Raw genomic sequence first — 15,467 nt, forward strand, 5'->3', positions numbered from 1 at the left:
ATATTATTTGCTTTGAATACTCCTTTTACTCATGATTTTAAAAACGCGTTTACATGGTTATGTGTCCACACATATAAATGTCAATAATATTTTCCCCAGATGAATTGGGACATCCCAATCACTTCCTCTTTAGACTCAGTGTCTTCACTGGCTTGACCCTCATGGGTTTGTGCAAACTCTCCCACTTTTGGAGGGATTGCCTTTGATGCTGTGACGGCTCGGATTTTTCTGAATTTTTTTTTTTTTTTTTTTTTGGGGTTGGTTTTTATTTTCTTAGTGCATCGTTTTGCATGCAGGGCATCGATTCTCGTCCACGTGGGTTTCGGTAGTCCTTTGGGACATTTCTTTGAGTTTAGAATTCTTATAAATGTATTTGGGTCCATTTTAGCATTTTTCCGGTGTTTGGGTCGATAGATCCCATGTGAGTCCTACGCCCGAATTTCTCATACTCGGGAATTTTCTAGGCTCATGTGCATTTAATAAATGTTGTTTGGAGTTCATGTGGGGGTTATAGGTGGAAAATTTCATATATATGAAATTATTGTATATAGCTTTTGCAGAAAGGGCTTTTTAGTCTTTTTGTTGGTCAAAATAGACCCCACCTTTGACCAAGCAAGTGGAGGGGGACAAAATACCACTTCACTTCTGCATCTTCACTTCCTTCATCAGCCGACACTTCCCCCATTCTATTTCTATATTTCTCTGTTTCTCTCTTTAAACCATAAACATCATCTTCAAGCTTAGATTCGGAGCATTTAGGGTGTGAATTGGACCTTGAGCTAAAAGAGAAAGTTGAAGAGCTCGACAAAAGTTATTTTTTGGTACCATTTTGGAGGCCACTTGTGAAGGATCCGAAAATTCAAGGAGCTTGGGCTTTGCATCTTTGAGGTAGGGGTTTGCTTAAATTGTGTAAGCCTAAGTTGTGTAATCTTAAGTTGTTGTAAAATATACCTTGATTTCCCCTTAAAGGCATTCTTAATATGGTGAAATTTGACTAGTTTGTGTTCTAGGGTTTCACACATGAACATCACTTGCTTGACCTTTGATTGAATTGAAACAAATACTCTTTTATATGTTGTTAAGCATGATGACTGTATTTCTAAGTATGCTAATTTAGAAGATTGTATATACTATGTCATTTATTGTATGTTGTATGTGGTTTATTTGAGCCAAATGGTTGTGCATGTGAGTTGTACCATGTTTAGCATGCCAATTGAATGATAAAATGCATGAATTAGACTATCTATTTCATTAAGGTTTAATGCATGTGGGTTTAATTTCCAATGTGAGCTTCCTTTAATGAACTACATGCAAAAGCATACTTATTGTTTCAACTTTGGTTATGTATTGATGATGGAATGTATGGTTGTCCCAAGCATGTTGCACTTCATCCTCATGACATTTTTCATAGCATGATGTGGGTGAGTAGAGTGGTGTGTGGTGATTGTGGAGAAATTAAATTTGTGAAGTTCATGGAGTAAAGGTTTTCTTAAACCCGGTATTCGGGAGGTACCCCTTTATCGGCGGTGCTAATTAGCTACTAGGGACAAAATGAGGTACCCGAAGTCCGGCTAGTTAATGATTTTAGTGTGGGTGCGTTTGGGGTTGGTTGTGTAAGTAGTGTGCGGTTGCATAATGCATTACATACATTTCATTATATAATCCTAAAGTTTACGTTTGAAGGTTAAAATGTGTTGGAGTTATACTTCAAATTGATTTTATTAATCTATATTTATGAAGACTTTAAGTATTTTACAAACGCTAAACTTAAAAGTTCTTCACCTGATACATTTAATCTACTTTAGTTAATATGTTATTTATGAACATAATATATGTTCATTAATACTAAGTTATTTACAGTCCCACTACTACTAGTATAAATAGTATGGCATATGAAGCCTATGAGGACACACACTCTCAATACAAGTAAGAAAGAAAAAGAGATTTTATAAAAGTGTTTTTTAAACTATTGAGTTTGAGTGTGTGAGTTTCATTTTTTCTATTGATCGGACGGAGATAAATACACAGGTTCATGAAGAAGAAGTGCAACCTTCATGAACATACAGTTTTCATAGCTGGGCTTAGTTGAATCCCGGAGATAGTGCTGCCATTTATCTTCCGTTGCACGTGGGAGAGGCTTCAACTATATTCAAGAAGCGATTACGCGCCTCTAAGCCTCGATACTCACCATTTTAATATATTGGTTCTAACAATTTGAAGATAGTTTTCTTTCCAATGGCTTCATCTTTGTTGCTGGCCAATGCTGTTTCTTCGGTTTTTCAACCGAATATCGAGGCTTTTGATGGTAAAAATTACCTTCGGTGGAAAGGAAAAATGGAATTTTTCCTTCGACAATTGAAAATTGCTTATGTCTTGACTGAGCCATGTCCAACTCCTCTAGGAGACAAAATGCCATCTGATCAAGTTAGTTTGATCAACGAAAAGATGTCAAGGTGGATTGAAGATGATTACTTTTGTCGTAATCATATCCTTAATGGTATGGTCAACACCTTTTATGATCAATACTCGAAAAAAATGTAAGACCGCCAAAGAGTTGTGGGACATTCTTAAATTAGTCTACACAACTGAGGAGGCCTGCACCAAAAAGTTCTTGGCTTCTAATTATGTGGGCTTCAAGATTGAAGTTGAAAGGTCAATCTTTGAGCAAGCACAAAAATTTCAACTCATAACAAACGATATTATTGCTACTGGAATGTCTCTTGACGAGAACTTCCATGTAGGGGTTATTATTACAAAACTCCCTCTATTTTGGAAAGGATTTTCGTAATAAACTCATGCACAAAAGGAAGATATTACTCTAGAACAATTAATACAACACATCTTCATTGAAGAAGAAACCAGAAATCGTGATGTCAAGCAAGATTCTAAAGAAACAACAGTAAAAGCTCATGTTGTTGAGGAAAGGTCTCACAATAAAAACGTCAAGAAGAATCACAAGAAGAATGATTTGAAAGCCAAGTCTTCTGAAAGCTTCAAAATACACTTCTGGTGCAAATGCGAAAGACAAAGGTTGTTTCTATTGTCATAAAATCGGTCATTTTGCTAAAGATTGTCGAAAACATAAGGTTGATCTCATGAACCAGAAAGATCCTAAGAAATACGCTAAGGAAGATCTAACTGCTGTAATCACTGAGGCTTTTGTTATTGGAACCTCAGTGGAGGGGTGGATTGATATTGAAGCAACTCGCCATATTGTAACGAATCTTAACTCCTTTAAAACCTACGAAATAGTGGGGGATGGAATGTCAATGGTTATGGGAAATTCTTCCTCTTCCAAGGTTGTAGGTAAAAGAAGCGTGGACTTAAAGTTTACCTCCGAAAAAGTGATTACTCTGAAAGATGTGCTACATGCTCCAGATATTCGCAAAAATTTGGTGTCCGGTGCCCTCCTCTCCAAGCATTAATTCAAGATGGTTTTCGAATCTGATAATTTCATTCTATCTAAGAATGGTGTGTTTATCGAGAAAGGCTATGTTACAAATGGTATGTTTAAACTTAATATTGAAAATGAAATATTTTCTACTTATATTACTGTGTCAATTGATTTATGGCATGGTAGATTAGGCCACGTGAATTTTAAGTCCATTAATCAAATGGTTAATGAGGGGTTAATCACAGCTTGTGATAAAACACATATGGATCAATGTGTGACTTGTAGCAAATGCAAAATTACTAAGAAAACCTTCAATTCGATAGAGAGGAAATCCATTCTATTAGAATTGATCCATACTGATGTATGTGAAATTGACTTTTTATCACGTGGAGGGCATTGCTACTTTATCACTTTTATTGATGATTGTTCTAGATATACCTATGTTTATACTTTACGATCTAAAGATGAAGTTGTAGACAAGTTCAAGGCATATAAAGTAGAAGCCAAAAAGCAGCTGAATTCAAGCATCAAAGTTATTCGATCAGATAGAGGAGGAGAATACATCAAGTCCAAGTTTCAACATCTATGTGAAGATAAAATAATCGAAAAATAACTAACAGCCTTTTATACTCCTTAACAAAATGGAGTAGCTTAAAGAAAGAACAAAACTTTGACAGAAATGGTGAACTCAATGCTTACCAGTTCGGGCTTACCTAAAAATATGTGGGTAGAAGCTTTGTTATCTGCTTGCCACATTCTCAACAGAGTCCCACATAAGAAAGTCAATATGACTCCATATGAAGTATGGAGAGGAAGAAAGCCGAATGTTAATTATTTTAGAGTCTGGGGTTGCTTAGCTCATGTTAGACTACCATATCAGCAAACATCGAAGATTGGTCATAAAGGCATTGATTGTGTATTTATTGGTTATTCAACAACCAGTAAAGCCTACCGATTTTAGAATTTGGAGTCTCCCTCGCCTTATACAATCATCGAGTCAGTTCATGCAAATTTCTTTAAGAATATTTTTTCGAAGAGAGAAGGCAAAAATGAACATGATATTCCTTCAGATTCTAATACAAGAAAGAGAAAATCCTATGATCCTTCAGAAGAAGTTGAACTAAGGAGGAGCTTCAGAATTGTTAAGCCAAAGTCCTTTGGACCAGACTTCTATACTCTTATGATCGAGAATGAGCCTGTAACTTATTCCAAGGCGATGTCCTCACATGATGCTCCGTTCTGGCGAGAAGCAATCGATGATGAAATGCATTTAATTATGTGATACTCCCGGATTTCCGGATGCGGGTTGGCCAGGCTCACGCCCGACTATCCGAGGATATCAAACAAATTAGCAATAAACGAACACAGAATACAATTAAGGAAACAGGAATAAATAAAAATTTGCTGAAAAGAAACTAGAATGATAAACCAAATACTGAAACCTCAGAATAAAATTAAATTAATAAAGAATTATTCTGATACATCCAAATTCTCCATTTCTAATACAACTTGGGAATCCCTCTGGTGGACCCCTAATAAAAATCATCACTGAGAAATGAACCACCGAAAAAGAATCCAATGCTAAACCATACAGGAACCGCCTACGTCGTCGGAAGAAAGAGAAGTCGTCTCTGCTCAGCACGAATAAGATCTAAGACCTAGAACCGTCCGTTACCTGAAAAATAATAGTGGGTCAGGCCTACGAACAAGTTCTATCCTAACTATAATCCAAACAGAGACTCGATACGCAGATACATCCTAGATGTCTCAACCATATCCATATAGTCCGTAAATAGATATATACATAATACCACACTACAGGACTCTCACTAGACTATGCTGAGGGTCTCAACCTGAATAGAAGGTAACATGCAAAAACGCACCTGAGTGGGCATGACTACCTAAGCCTAACAGGGTATACCTCAACTAACATAGCTAGCTATGCATCCTACTGCATATACGCTCCCTAACCGTCGACTATGAGACTCAAGCTCAGATCGCGGCACCATAATTATATATATAAAGTCCAATCCTATCCAACCATAAGAAATCTAGCTAGTAGATCAGCTTGTTCAGCCACACAGACTAACATAAATTAAGTGTATATACAACCTATCCAAATACAATGTTGAACCGGTCAACTATTCGTCGCCAAAACACAACATATAATTAGGATTTAAATATTTTAATTAAATCACTATCCTTCCTATTAACAGAAAATATAAACAACCATCCAATATGTCGTTCAACTATTTTAGTTGACAGGACATGAAACCATGTAGGATTTAACTGTTTTAGTTAATCCATTCTGTATGTATGAATGGGTTGGAATTAGCGTTTTGATCTAATCCGTTCCTCCATATGTCACCGTCCCATACCGGTACATACCATGCATATGATCCGTAAATGATGCATTAACGCAATCAGTACACCAAATAGAATCCACATAAATCCATGTAGCTGATAAAACAAAATTGGAACAGTTTATCAACTAAATATCCATGATAATATCCATGAAATTGACGAGACAAAACTTAATCGTTCGTCAACTTAAAATCCAAAATCCATTCATATAATTGACAGAAAATATGCAATTAATTCTTCAATTAAGTCCAGGTTAACTCTCATGTAAATTACAAAACCTATGTTTTAGTTTAGCAATTTAAGTCCAAAACCATCATCCAGTTGAAAACCATCATCCAATTAATTGCAGAATAGTGTATCTAATAATTTAATAATTTAAAGCAAACCTTTTACTCATGTAATTGCAGAAAGATTAATGTTTCAGCAATATAAAAATCCAAAGTATGCACAGGTCTAATCTGTTAACTAAAAGACTCTACTGTGCATCTAAAACAAAAATTAGAAACATGTTATAATTCATTAAATTGCCATATTAGAGCAAGCAAGTAATTTCCTATCCTTAATCTACGTAATTGTAGAACGGATTTATTAATTCAGCAATTATATTCCCGAGTGTGCACAGATTAAATTTATTAAGTAAATGACCCTAACGTGCATTTAAAACAAGATTAACATCATGTTATAATTACTTAAGTCGCCCATTTAAAAATTGAACAACTACTTCCCTTCCAACCATTAACAGTATGTAAATTGTCTAAATTTCACACTGATCATTCCCTTCCTATAATAGGCTAACTTATGCAATTAGAGAGCTTAAGATCTCTTGAAATTACTTTTAAAATTGTTAGTTCACTCCCTAAAACAATTTAGAATTCCAAACATAGCCCAAACAGTTCCCGGACAGCTCCAGATTGCAACCAAACGTAACCTAACCAAAGAGCCTTCTCTTGAAAATCATAGAGTAGGCTCTCTACACCATGGAGCCTGCTCTAGAAACTTAGAGCCTACTCCATAAAAACTTAGAGCCTGCTCTTAAAGGCTTAGAGCCTTCTCTGTCCAGTTTTGCTCCGTTTCTCCTTTCAGCTTCGTCTTCGGCTATTCCCAACCTTCGGTTCATCTTTAATACTGAGTTTAAGAATCCTATTTACACCAAAAATCATCCCCATGACTGGTTTTATAATCCGTTCAATCAGTGAATTAAACTACGCAATTTAATTTTCCTCCAACCGTTAACAGTACTAAAAAGTTGTCTATGTTCCTACTGTTTAACACTTTAGCGTAAATGTATAAACTATGCAATAAGAGGTTTAAATACACTTGAAGTTTAAATTAAGAACCCAAATGCCCTCACAACACAATTCGAAAGAATTAAAATCATCCAAACGGTGCCCAGAAAATCAGAAAACACTAAAATACGTCAAAATAGGAGAGAGCCTGCTCTAAAATGCAAGAGCAGGCTCTTGCAAGCATGGAGCCGGCTCCATGCCTTCTTGGAGCCGGCTCTTGAATGATGGGAGTCGGCTCTTCAATCCCCAGAGCCGGCTCTTCATCCCTCTGAGCCTCTGTTCTCCTCCAGCTATGTTTTTTCGACCATCTGCTTCAGCACCGACCACTTCCACTCCCTTTGTTGGTTTTTAAAATTGTTCCTAGGAGTCCTAAGTATATCTAAAACCATCCCAAATCCTTACTTAAGTCAATTTGCATCAAATTAAAACTTAAAACTTTTACCGATCCAACATGCTTAGAAAGAGCAAGCACTGCAACCAAAACAAACTTGCGTGAACTGTAACAAAATTAATTCACGCCTAAATACAAATAATTGATTAAACAAATACTAAGTATCTAAGATTCAATTTATTAGTCCATTAACGCCCTAGAGACTATCTACAGATGCACAGAACACAGGCAACGGGAGAGAGAAAGGAAAGAACTTGGCTTTGCGGTTTTGGAATCAAAACCTTGTCGCCGTCTTCCTAGGTTTTTTTTCCGGCGAGCATGACTGCCGTCAAGCCTCCTACTGCTCAACCTTCCCTTCTCCTATGACCAATCATTTATCCACAGTTGAAACTCTCACCAAAGATGGTCTGTTATTGTCTCACAATTTACGCTCTGTTCCTCTCTATCTCTCTGGTACGTGAAAAAGGTTTACATATTTTTTTTAAAACCTTAAGTCAACATAATGATATATTTATAGGTTTAGAAAATCTAAAACCCTAATTCTAATTTTAATCCGAGAAAGAAAAACAACCATAAAAGTTATAATGTAAGTCGGCTAAAAACGTGAGAATATATGTAACCCTAAAATTATAACCTATATTAAATTAGGATTAATACCTCAAGTTTAATTATTAATAAATAGCAATAATTAAAACTAGCTCTATATACATATATACCCATATATATACATGTATATACTTCCATAGGTAAAATGGTACCCATTTACACTATTCAAATAGTCCGTTAATCATATCCAAGCCCAAGTTCGATTAAAAATAAAATAAAATAAAAACAATACATTTAATTTAACATTCCAAATGCCACTTAATCACGCACACTTATAATTAAACAGTTTATTCATTTAAACAACAAAACAGGAAACCACGTAACAAAAGTCATGAAAACACCTAAGAATAATAAAATAAAAATAAAATTTCAATTATGTCCTTTTTAAATTTAGGGGTATTACAAATTATGTCCAATAATACTTAGATGTTGGTGAATCTTCCTCTTGGTTGCAAGCCAATTGGTTACAAGTGGATCTTCAGGAAGAAATTAAAGTCAGACGAAATGCTGGATAAGTACAAGGCTAGATTGGTAGCAAAAGGTTTCAAGCAGAATAAGGAGATTGACTATTTTGACACTTTTGCTCCTGTTGCAAGAATTTTTTCTATTAGACTTTTGATTGCCTTAACTACTATCAATAATTTGACAATTCATCAGATGGACGTAAAGACTGTTTTCCTTAATGGCGATCTAGCAGAGGAGATCTATATGGAGCAACCTAAGGGGTTTGTATTACCTGGACAAGAAAAGAAGGTGTGCAAATTAATCAAGTCATTATACGGCTTAAAACAAGCTCCAACATAGTGGCACGAAAAATTTAAGAAAATGATGATATCTGCTCGATTTAAGATTAATGGAGGTGATATATGCATCTAGTAGATTTCAAGGAAACTTTGGTGTCATAATCTGCCTCTATGTTGATGATATGCTCATTTTTGGGACAGACATGGTTCATAGAAACTAAGAAGTATTTGACTTATAGTTTTGACATGAAAGATCTTGGCAAGGTTGATGTGATAATGGTCTAGCACTTACGCAGTCCAGCTATATCGAGAAGATTTTGAAAAAGTTTAATCACTTTTCAGATTCTGTAGTCTCTACTCCAATTGATCTTAGTGTGAAGTTGGTACGCAATCAAGGTAAAACGATGGATCAACTTGAATATTCTCGGATTATCGGCAGTCTTATGTATACAATGTACTGCACAAGGCCAGATATAGCCTTCGCAGTGGGTACTTTGAGTAAGTACACAAGCAATCCAGAAAAAGAGCATTGGAATGCCTTGCTGAGAATCCTAAAGTACTTGAAATGTACTATGGATTATGGATTGCACTATGGCAAATTTTCAACTGTAATTGAAGGGTACAGCGATGCTACATAGAACTCTGACAGAGAAGACTCATTATCTGTGACTGCCTGGATCTTCACATTCGGTGGAGCAGCGATTTTATTGAAATCAAATAGGCAAACATGTATAACTCATTCCTCTATGGAATCGGAGTTTATAACACTTTCCTCTGCTGGAGAAGAAATTGAATGGTTGAAAAGCATATTGGAAGATATCCCGATATAGAACAAGCCAATACCACCCTTGACAATATATTGTGACAATATAGCTGCAATGTTTCGAGCTAACAGCGAGTGTTATAATGGAAAATCTAGACAGGTGCGATTGAAGCACAATCATGTGAGAAGGATCCTAGCTGATGGAATTATTTCTACTCAGTATGTGAAATCTAAATCAAATTTGGCAGAACCATTGTCAAAGGGCTCGGATAAGGACCAAGTGTCCGAGACATCGAAAGGGATGGGATTAAAGCCTGTAATTGAATAAGTTGTACTGATATGAGAACCCAACCCGGTGATATTTCTCCTGGGTTCAATGGGAAAAACAAGTAACATAACAACTTGTGTGAGCACATTAATGTTCCTTTCCCTATGATGTGATGTGGTGCTCAATTCTGTAATCAAGGAGGTTGAGATTTAGATCTCTTAATGAATTTATAGATCAATTTTCGATTGGAGTGTACAGGATCACTTTTAATAAGTTCATCGACTAACCTTTGAGGAGGCTGAGACTTGTATCTCTTAATGAATTTTATAGATTGGATTTTCGATTGGGGTGTACATAATCACTCTTGATAGATTCACCAATTTATCTTGCAATGAGGACGATGAGATTAAATTCTCTTAATGAGTTCATAACCGATATTCGGTTGGAGTATGCAAGGTCACTCTTGATGTTCACACCGATCTGAGTGTGGAAGGGACCACTTCTATAGGATCCAGACAGGCTTGATCCTTAACGACACTCAGAAGTATGGATTCCGGACACATGGTCAAAACGTGTCAAGCTTTAGTACTTTATCTCCGAATAGAAGTGTGTGTGTAGTATTTCTTATTCATCAACATAGTTCTTGGTTCAAGACATCGTTCACCAAGTTCCTAAATAAAATGAAGGGTACTTACACTATGTAATGGTTCAAGTCCAAAAGACACCATTATTAATGCACATGACTGTATCGATCAACAAAATAAATTTGAAACAAGTGGGGGATTGTTGGAGTTATATTTCAAATTGATTTTATTAATCTATATTTATGAAGACTTTAAGTATTTTACAAATGTTAAACTTAAAAGTTCTTCACCTGATACATTTAATCTACTTTAGTTAATATGTTATTTATAAACATAATATATGTTCATTAATACTAAGCTATTTACATTCCCACTACTACTAGTATAAAAGTATGGCATATGAAGCCTATGAGGACACACATTCTCAATACAAGTAAGAAAGAAAAATAGATTTTATAAAAGTGTTTTTCAAACTATTGAGTTTAAGTGTGTGAGTTTCATTTTTTCTGTTGATCGGATGGAGATAAATACATAGGCTCATGAAAAAGAAATGCAACCTTCATGAACATACATTTTTGATATCTGGGCTTAGTTGAATCCTGAAGATCGTGCTGTCATTTGTCTTCTGTTACACGTGGGAGATGCTTCAACTATCTTCAAGAAGCGATTATGCACCTCTAAGCCTCGATACTCACCGTTTTAATATATTGGTTCCAACAAAATGTGATTGAAGTCATTTGCATGATCCCCTTTCTTATTATTATGCTCTTACGTAGTATTTGCTATACTTACTTGACTTGAGGAAACGCCATTTAGGCATCCTCTACTGAGCTGTGCTACTCACCATATCATTAACATTTTTCAGGAAATAGTAAAGAGGTGGAAGATGCATTGAAGGAGTACTTTTGCCAGACTTAATTGCATAGACAACATACTTATGTATATTTTTTATGTGTATGGCACCTTGTAACCAATAATATAAATTTTTGCTAAGTTTGTAAATTGATGGCTATTTATATGAAATTTTGGGGAGAAATGATTTTGAGGCCAATAATCCATCTTTTGTGGTCTCATAATGACTTCTACTACATCGTAGAATTCTATAGCCATTTAATGATGTAAATTGGACCTATTATGTTGTAGAAATGTTGCCATATTAATGTACCTATGTATGTAGATGTTTCGGGATAGTTTTGGAGTTGTAATGATGTGTCCATTAACATAATTGCGATGAATGAACCAACTAAAGCTTTCTCGGGAGTCCATGGACATTTCTAGGTTAAACCCGATTGATCAGGTTGGGATCCAATCAATCGGATTCTCCTATAATTAAAAAAATTTCAAATGATGCCAGAATTAGATTTCAATCCGATTGATCGGATAATTTTCCTAAACTTATATAATCTTAAGGTTGTCAAAATTGCTCGAATTGACCAAACTTCAAACAATCATAACTTGGTCATTTCTAACTCAAATTAAGCCATTCTTGAGTCTATATTGATGCATTTTGAGCCTATATTGATGCATTTTGAGCCACCTTTCCATTGGCATCAACCTAATTTTATAATTTTAACTTGAAATGATTATTTTACCCCTCGTAAACCTAAGATTTCGGTATGAACCCGAAGTCAGGGTTACCATTCTTTAATGATCCAATATGGTTATAAATGACTAGTATAACTTCATTATGACTCCTAACTCATAGTAAGGTGCATAATGATCATTTTGCCCTTAGTTGACTTCGGGTTCGGGTAAGAACCTGTTAACAATTTGGATCCTCAGAATCAGGTCGTTACATATACCATTTGTTATAACTCATCTTGTTATATAAATCTTATTCGCTTTACACACTCTCTATACTCATAATTTTCAAAACAAGTATGTACAGTCATGAGACATTCATACATATAAGTGACAACGATCTCTCCCATAAAATGATGTGAAATGTCACAATCACCCCCTATTGGAACCAATGTCCTTTACTTAACTCTCATGGTCATATCGTCCACAGCTACATGAGGGTCAGGCCAACGAGAACGATGGGTCCCAAGAGTAGGTGATTTTTCCACATCACTTCAAAAGGGGAGAAAAGGTTGTTGGAAAGTATATGCATGGACACCTCCTTGTTGGGATTTATATGCCCTGGCATAGCAAATTCCTATTTGGACTATAATGACATATGTTACTGACGTTTCTGAAATATTTATGCTTGATATAATTGGTGAATTCAATGTATTATGTTTCGATTCATTATAGAATTGATAGTGTCCACTTGATTACAAGAGATATTTATATATGTATGTGATGGCGATCAATACATGAATATAAATAGTAATCATAAATTGTTCATAGTCGGTAATTATGGATGGACTCATAATTAATTAAGACTTGAACAGGATCAGCGTTAGGTTGAGATATATTGCGAGAGCCGTCATATGCAATTGCTCCCTATCACTGTCATGGCATTTGACTCTTAAGTATGAGAAAAGTATAAACTCTTTTATTAATTAATAATTATTTTGATTTGTTCGGCGGATATTTCGGGATCCTTAGACCGACACTTTGGATAGTTATGTAATTAATAGTTAGAGGGTTATATTTTCAATATTTGCATCATTGCTACTTCTATTTTTTTTGTATTGATTATGGTTGATCACAAAGTAAATTCGAAAGCCTTCGTGTGTTTTTAGACAAAATGATTTATTATATATTTATTATTTAAATTATTATTTTTTGTCAAACAAATGTTTTATTGTAATCGAGCCAGATATAATCAATGGTACCAAAATAAATTTATCAATTAAATAGTCGGATTGATGACTTTATTTATCCGATAACTAATTATGCATAGAGGGGTCAAAGTGCAACATTGACTTAGAGGTTATTTATTATTTAATTGGAGTTCAATTAATTTCTTTTAGTGGAGTAGAAATTAATTTATGAATTAATTGAATTGGGTCCTTAGATCGGGCCAATTATTAATTCATTGTAGCCAATAAAATAATAAGCCCAAAGAATTCTCACTCATAGCCCAACTTGATATTGGAATCCTATTAGATTTGAGACATGTGAATTAGAGATTAAGAAGGATTTATTGTTTCCTTTTCTTTGTCTTTTTGTTGCCTATATATATACATGGTTTATGTATATTTTATGGGTGATTTTTGGAAGAAGGAAAAATGAATATATTTTCTCTCTCTAGAAAATTAGGATTTATATTCTCATCTAATAGAGGCTCTCACAAGCCTAGTTTTCCAAGGTCATTTATGGAGGCTTATGAGTGATTCCTAAAGGCAAAACAATTACCAAGAAGATGGAGATCCAAGGAGAAGGCATCTTGCTAAGGGATTTACAATAAGTGAGAACATTCACTTTAGAGGAAATATTTAAAGGTTTACTCAGACATTTGATGTAAGTATTCAATCTATTAATTGAATGATACATCATATTTTATTTTTGTATAAAACTTGTCTCTATGTGATGAATCAAGATTTATGAATCAAAATTCCTCGAAAAGTTTTTTACAACTTGCACGTTTCCCTACACTCCTAATGGTGTGGACTTATTTTGAAATCCGTGAATACTGAGAGAGTACATAGCAAACAGTATCATGGTTCGCCGTATCGGTCGGTTTGTAACGAGTCCAATACCATTACACACCTCCATGAACCGACCGATTTACACCGTGTCCGAATCCATTACACCGCAACCGATACCGCGATTGCAAACCATGGACAATATCTTCACAACCATGATAGGTCTGTTACAATTATTTGTTTGAAATCTTTTTAAATTCATCAAATTATATCACTTAAATTATTGATTTTAAATCCATTCATTTCGGATCCTTCAATCAAAATGAAACCAGAGAATGTTAACAGTGAACATCATGATTTTTGTACGTAAATTTGGTGTAGAACTAAATTTTACTGGTTATTTTTGAATTTTTCTCTACAAACTCTAGAGAGAAGGGAGTTAAACCCTCGACATTATCTTTTAAAAAGTAAAGAAGGACCACTAAGTTATAGATTTTGATAAACGATTTCTCTTCTTAATATTATAAAGATCGATCCATAAATCAAAATCTGTAACTTAGTAGTTTCATATGTAAATCCCATTAATTAAAGTTAAAATAGGATCCACCGATTGATGAAAAATTTACTGATCAAATCACGTAATTAAATTTGTTAAATACTTCTTAATCCATCAATATCTAACAATTAAAATGCAATCTGAATTTAGAAAACCTAGTACAAAAAACTGCAAAAATAGTTTTTATTTTTTAAAATAAAAAATACATCTATTTTAGCAATTAATATATAGAGAGAGTGAACATTATTATTATTATTATTATTATTATTATTATAACATCGTAAGAGAAGATAAAAAATTAAAAATAAAAATAAAAAGTAGAAGGATATCAAACTGACCAAAAATAAAAATAAAAATAAAAAGTAGAAGGATATCAAACTGACCTGCTTGACAGTTATATTATGAACAAGTTCATTGTAAGTCCCAGCACTTTCTCCATTTTCCTTCTCAAATGAGTAAAACACTGGCTCAACCTTGAAAGGTAACAATTGTAATGCGGCACAGAACACTTCTATGGAAAACCCAGTGGCACATGTCTTCTTGGTTTTAGGATCTTTGTGTACTTTGACAAATTCGGTGAATCCAACTTTCTTTGGAATTCCAATCTTCAGCTTGACGATGGATCCATTCAAATCCGTTCCTGTCTCGTTGGTGCAAGCTGAGCAACTTGGCACACCAGTTCCACCTAATACCTCAGATGTTTCTCTTCGTAGAGTCTGGTGTCGAACAACTGTTAAATACAATAAATAAAAAAAAGGCCTAAGAATTTGGCCAGGTATTGCTTGAAAACATACATAAACAACCATTTTATATTTGTAGGTAATGTTATCTTGAATCTTATTTCATATTTGGAACTATATATATGTATTCGAAAAGAACTATTGAACATTACACTTTCTACTTTTTCGACCAAAATTTTATTTTTTATATTTGCTAATTTGGCTCCTCCAAGTGAATCCTGAGAATCCGACGTCCC

The 15,467-nt window shown here is 34.6% G+C and overlaps 1 protein-coding gene and 1 long non-coding RNA gene across 3 annotated transcripts in view; one reads left to right on the forward strand and one right to left on the reverse strand.

Moving 5' to 3' along the window:
• The window catches only part of LOC132279103 (glutamate receptor 2.8-like), a 31,559-nt gene that overhangs the window by 2,054 nt on the left and 14,038 nt on the right, over positions 1-15,467 (reverse strand). Inside the window, exon 2 of one of the 2 annotated variants that reach the window (XM_059781031.1) lies at positions 14,875-15,207. In XM_059781031.1, coding sequence (XP_059637014.1) covers positions 14,875-15,207 — 333 coding nt within the window. Of the gene's footprint in view, positions 1-14,874; positions 15,222-15,467 lie in introns of both variants that reach the window. The other variant, XM_059781030.1, reaches the window with a different exon arrangement.
• On the forward strand, positions 639-11,401 carry LOC132279104 (uncharacterized). Its single transcript, XR_009471220.1, has 2 exons — positions 639-888; positions 11,265-11,401. It is a non-coding gene; the product is annotated as an uncharacterized LOC132279104 (long non-coding RNA).

This window comes from Cornus florida, unplaced genomic scaffold (assembly GCF_030987335.1).
Source record: "Cornus florida cultivar Cherokee Brave unplaced genomic scaffold, ASM3098733v1 CherokeeBrave_3.0.0_Hap2_Chr10, whole genome shotgun sequence".
Lineage (NCBI taxonomy): Eukaryota > Viridiplantae > Streptophyta > Magnoliopsida > Cornales > Cornaceae > Cornus > Cornus florida.